The sequence below is a fragment of the Pteropus alecto genome, unplaced genomic scaffold (genome assembly GCF_000325575.1).
Source record: "Pteropus alecto unplaced genomic scaffold, ASM32557v1 scaffold40, whole genome shotgun sequence".
In the NCBI taxonomy this organism is placed as follows: Eukaryota; Metazoa; Chordata; class Mammalia; order Chiroptera; family Pteropodidae; genus Pteropus; species Pteropus alecto.
In genome coordinates, this window is record NW_006431919.1 from 21,309,300 (window position 1) to 21,315,089 (window position 5,790).

At 57.7% G+C, this 5,790-nt stretch overlaps 1 protein-coding gene across 1 annotated transcript in view; it reads right to left on the reverse strand.

The window, feature by feature from the left end:
- Positions 1–5,790, reverse strand: part of SDK1 (sidekick cell adhesion molecule 1) — a 398,446-nt gene that overhangs the window by 179,593 nt on the left and 213,063 nt on the right. The window contains exons 12-13 of the mRNA XM_025043174.1: positions 5,105–5,188; positions 1,646–1,840 (exon numbers count right to left, since the gene is read on the reverse strand). Of these exons, the coding sequence (XP_024898942.1) occupies positions 1,646–1,840; positions 5,105–5,188 (279 nt within the window). The remainder of the gene's footprint in view (positions 1–1,645; positions 1,841–5,104; positions 5,189–5,790) is intronic.

A 5,790-nucleotide genomic window follows, 5' to 3' on the forward strand; every position in this document is an offset into this window, starting at 1 on the left:
GTGTGTCCCCAAGAGTTTGCACCACAGGCTTCTCTTTACCTCCAGGTCTTGGCTCCAGCCCCGGATCAGGGAAACCTCCCTGATGCCCCGAAGCAGCTTTCCCTGTCCCCCTGAGCCTGGTCTGCTCCCGGGCCGTCAGGGCGCTGTCCCCAGCTGAGTCGTCCCGTCCTCGACGTCGTCCCCTCCCTGACAGCCCTCGGTCCCGGCAGCACGACCGCCTCACCTGTCCTTCGCAGCTCTGTCCCTAAGCCTGATGGACCCAGAGGGCCTGACACAGAGGTCAATGAATGTTTACTAAGTGAATGAATAAACAGTGTTTTATACGTTATTTTTTCCTTTCATTAAAGGTATTTTAACTGGAAAAGAGTCCATTTTGCTAAATCCTGTACTTACACATCATCATTTATTTATCTGTGCACTCTAGTTGTCATGGCAACCAGTTGAAGCAGCACTGCCATTTAAATTTCCAATCTGATCTCGCAAGAACCCTGTGAACTGGGCTGGGCGGGATCCATTTCGATGATAAAACTGAGGGCGAGAAATGAAGCAATGCGCCCCAGGCCTCTCAGCAGAGCATGGGGTCGGCCACTCGACCTGCGGGCCACATCCGGCCTGGTGCGTGCCTTTGCCAATAAAGTTTTATTGGCACGCAGCCGCATCTACTTGCCTGGCGCTGTCGGCGGCTGTCACGTGGCTGCGAGTAGCTGTGGCTGAGCCCGCGCCCCTCGAAGCTGAAAATATTTACTTTGTGCCCTCTTACAGAAAGTTGCCGACCCCTGCTCCCTTCGATCCCGGCCCACAATGGCGAGGTGTGCTCTGAGTAATTCTAACTGATCCAAACCCACCAGCCTCCGGCTTAAGTACCGGGATTATTTTACTGTGTGAAGCAATACTGGTTTCCTATGCACCAAAGCGGAGGATAAATTTGACCCCTGGGCCAGGTTCAAGGCGGTGACCCCTAGTTCACCAAAACATATGCATAGCTCTCTGCCTAAGTCCCGGCTGACGAGCCATCGGCCCCCAGCATCCTGACACTGATTTGCTTTCTCGAAAGGCTCCCGCCCCGGAGGAAGTCAGCATTTTGCCTCCCAAAGGGCAAAGCAAAGGTGCGAGCGAGTCCAGTTGCTCAGCTCTCCTGCGTCTTAGAAGGACAATCTCACAGCTGTGGGAGATTAAGAAGAAAACCCACAGATAAATTGAAAACCTTGACTTTCACATCATTACTCAGAGCGCTCGAGTCTTTGTTACTTACAAAAGAACTAAAACCGTCCAATAAAACGACAATAGAGAATGAATGTTTCAAAAAATGGAAAAGAGCTCAAAAGGAGACGATTAGGAGTGAGCGCCTCACTCAGCCGTCCTCCCAGCTCCACCCGGAAAAACGGGGTTTTCCCCACTTCTCTGTGCAGGGGGCTCATGTGCTGGCAGCGTCCACGCTCGTTAAGATGCGGGACGGCCGGCGTGCTTGCTGCCCGCGGCTTAACGGCGGGTTAAGGTGTGCCGAGGCGTGGCTCTCCTCAGCGGTCACCTCAGGCCACTGCCCCTGTCCACGTACCCCAGGGGACCGGCCAGATGTGACTGTTTTCTGCGTGTGCCACGTGGGCAGGGCCGGGGGGCGCTGGCCCAGCTGCTGGGCAGTACTCACTGGTGACGGCCAGGTAGGTGTGGGTCTGGATCTCCCCGCCGTCGTTGCTGGCGAAGCACTGGAAGATTCCGGAGTCATCGGGCCGCAGCTGCTGGATGCGCAGGCCTCCCCCTGGGAGCACTCTGTACCGGGGACCCTGGAGCGTGCCGATGGGAACGGCGTCCTTGTACCAGCGCAGCGTGGGGGGAGGGGCCCCTGCGTGGCAGAGGGGACAATGGGGCGTTCGAGAAGTTAACTTCCAAGCATCTCGCACATGAGGGACAAACGCGACATCGTAATAGGCGCCTATCAGTCCTTCCGGCCGCCCCGGTCGGTGGGATTTTTCTTGTCTTCCATGAAGGAACGGCCACAGAGAGGCGCCGAGTAGGGATGGCGGGAGTGGACCCCCAGCACCGCTACGGGCTGTCCAGGTGGCCTGGGCCTGGTGCCCGTCTGGACGGAAGGCACCTCGGGGCATGGGACTTCCAGAGAGACGGGGCCTCCACTCTGCCTAGCTCTGCCACTCAGGGCTCAGGGACAGTCACGGGGCTGGAGGCAGGAGGCAGCCAACTCCCAGGTTGCCTGGCCACCGCGGGCAGGGCAGCCGCCCGTCCTGGGCCCTGCTCCCTTGCGTTTGGACAGGACGTGATCATCGCGACCTCAAGCGGGTGTTGGGAGGTGTGCTGCGTCAGGCCGTATAAAACCGTGACAGCCCGGCCCACGGGCAGTGCACCCTGGGGGCACGCTCACGGTGACAGCTAACCCCAGTAACGACGAGGGCCGCCTTTCACACACCCTCTACAGAGGTGGACGTCACTGATCTAAGTGAAGTCTAGCGAAAAAGCGGTTCATCAGGTCGAGCGACAAGCACGGGAGATGCATTCAGCAAAGACGGAGCAGATGCCGGCCGCATGACATCGCACACGCAGGAAGGGCTGCGATGGCCCGAGACACACGTGAGGCCACCGATGACACGGAGGGGCTGCAGGGCGGGTGTTTCCTGTGCCCCAGGAGCGCATCGGGTCGAGGGCGTGGCCAAGACGTTGACCAAGAGGATGGGTGGCTCGGACTGCGGCTGGGCACCCAGCGGCCGCCCCCAGGCCTCCTTCCTCCTCCTGATGACACAGTGAAATCCCCGGCCCAGAGCCAGCTCGCCCCGACACGGGGCACACGCAGGGACCAAGGGCAAGCTCACAGGGGCAGAACCTGGGCTGGAAGTACAGGGACTGTCCCCAGGCCGAGAGCACAAGGGCCTGTGTTGGTCCCCGCTCGGCGCGGTCAGCACACGCAGCCCAGGCCGCGGCGTGCGCACTGTCCCCCTGGGGCCTCGCCAGTCTGGACCAGCCCCAACCAGCTCCTCTGGCCTTTGTGGGTGGCTTGAGTGACCGGCAATAGGAGAAAACTGCCTCATTGGGCTTTCCGCCTGACCCTCCTGCAGCCAAGAAGGGTCCAGCCACCCACGAGGGGTACACGGGGGGCCTGGAGAGGGCGCACGAGGCGGCAGAGCCCAGCTCTCGAGACCGGACTCTGGTGGGCACGCCTGTGCTTGTGGGCCCGTGGGAATGGAGCGGAAATTCCCAGGCTTACTTCTACGTCCAGACGGTGCTGTGCCTCAGTTTCCCGAGATGTAAAATGAACTCCAACAAAACACGTCTTCACGCGATTCCGGTGAACGGCACACCAGAACTCCCTCGATTTCAGACGCGACGTATGTGTGAGATGTCTTCTTTTAATAAATAAAGTTAATGTCGCGGAATATTTCAAGATAATGTATTCTCAGATTCTGTTCTTTGCCTTAATTATGTTTCCTGTCACTTTTCATTAAATCAGGAAATTAAAAAAAATCCATTTCAAGGTAAAAGCATAACCAATTTGTGTAAAATCTCATAACAGCAATTACACGATGTAGCTTTCCCAGAGAAGAACCACTTTGCATGCCGCTGCAGTTTCGCGGTCAGACTTAGAGGAAAGCAGTAAATCATTCGACGGCCACGCGATGTCGAAGGACCCGATCGAAACGTGTGTTTGACTCTGCACTGAGCGAGCAGCGTACCCCGCGAAGCCACACACAGAGAGCACCCTCTAGCCAAGCGGAGAGCCTGACCCGCCATTGACCGGAAACACTGTTAGTGCGCTAAAACGAGGCGTGCCCCTGCTCCGTGACCACTTCCTGTCACAGACGAACCGCGCCCCCTGCCAAACGCTCCAGTTCCAGAGTCGCTGCCGCAAAACGCTGCTGTCCACACAAGACAGGCACCAGGCCCCTGCGGCGGTGAACGTGTCCCGTGGGGAATTCCCGTTCTCGTCCCTCCTCCCCGTTTCCCCCCGCCCTGGGGCCGTCCTAGTGGAGCGGGGACAGAGGCTGGAGCCGGCCCTCGCGGCCAGGCGCTGTGCTTCAGGCGCCGTCGGCACCCTGAGGAGTGACACCGCCCTCCCTTGCGAAGTGGAAGTGACTGCAGGCTCCCCCAGCTCTGGGGTGCCGGCCCTGGGTCCCAGGGGGCTTGCGGGTGTCCCGGCCAAAGCTTGCGGCGCTGGCCGACGGCTCCAGGTGTGCACCCTGCCCCACCGCCGTGTGGCCACAGCCAGTCGCCTGCCCAGTGTTTGACGAGCGGCTCGCATGCGCCGGACACGGGGACGATCTTACAGGAAGGTCTCGCTGCGCCTTCCAGGCTCTGTGTCGTGGGCACGTCGCGGGCCTTGTTTTCTGAGGTTTAGTTTTTGTGTGTTAGTTACGTGAGATGATAGTTCTCTTAGGGAGCCATTCTGAAGATTTACTGAATTGTTAGTGATCCCAACCGCCAAGCGCTTGGAAGAAAACACATGCCCTTAAGATGGACGGATATTAACACTTAACAAAAGGGTCCTTTCCATTTCCTGACAATCTCTAGAGCACTAACAGCTTTCCTTAATGAAATGGCCTTTAAAAGCCTGTCTCTGTTGGGGGCCTGAGTATCATTACTTGTGCTGCTGGACGTGAAACGGTGACCGTAAACAGGTCGTAATCAAAGCACGGGACGAGGGGTGGGGCTGCCTGAGCAACCGAGGTGAAGCCGACCCGAGGCTGCAAAGGGGGAAAACGGGCAGGCTTCCTGCTAGGAGAATTTGCAGTCACCTCTTCCTGTGGGGCGGGCGTGGTCGCCAGGGCCAGTCACCCCTGGGTGGGGCCGCAGTTCTTGCCCCAAGTCTTGGGGGCCAGGCTCTCGCGGAATCGGAGCATCCGAAGGGAGTCGAGAGGACGCGGCGTCCCCGTTGCTCTCTTGGGTAAATATCGTCATCCTGCTTTGCAGGCGAGGAAGCAAAGGCTCAGCAAGGTCAAATACCTTCCCCAAGGTCATGAGAAGGGCACTGAACTCTACTCTGCTCCAAAGTCCTTTCTAACGATCGCACTCGACACGCCCAGCGAGGACGATCTGGCCCCGGAAAAGGCCGTGTCTACTGCCCCGCCTCGCGGCCGCTCGCCGGTGGCCTCCCCGCACTCACCCATGGCGTGACACACGATGTCCACGGTTTCCTCCACCTCCGCCACGATCCGGCTCGCGGGTTCGGCAGTGAAATATGGCGGCTCTTTAAACGAGAAAACACAGAGGAGCCCTGAGCAAAGGAGGCCTGTTTCAGAAGGGCCCACAGCCTGCGAAGGGCCGAAGCCCTTCAGAAACTAGTTTTGGGAACTTCTTCAGTTACTGCCCACAAACTCAGAACCCAGTGAGCAGAAGCCCAAGGCAATTGACATGCTCCGTTTCTGAAGGCAAATAACTACTCCGGGCCATGGCTACTTGGCAGTCTATGGGCCTGAATCAGGGACCATCCTAATTCACATTTTGAAGCACTTTCCCAAGAGGTTCGTACAGGTTCATCGTTACAGCACAGGACTGCAGAGGCCACGTCGCTTCAGGGCGCGTCGTGAGGCAGGTAGGGGCGCCAGGGCCAGGTTGTATATTTTCTAAAGTCCTAGTAGCTCTTCTTCTCCAAAATATAGACTTTATACCTCAACGGAACACAAAGTAACAGCTAAGAGAAAATATGAAAGGGCCTCTCATCCGTCCTTAGCGGCGAAGGACCCTGAGCCACTCGCATCTCTCCAGATAACTCTGCTCGCCTATTCAACCGAAAAACACAGAGATTGTATTAAACAATGAATTTCCTTGGAGAGTAAATTGTAATATTTT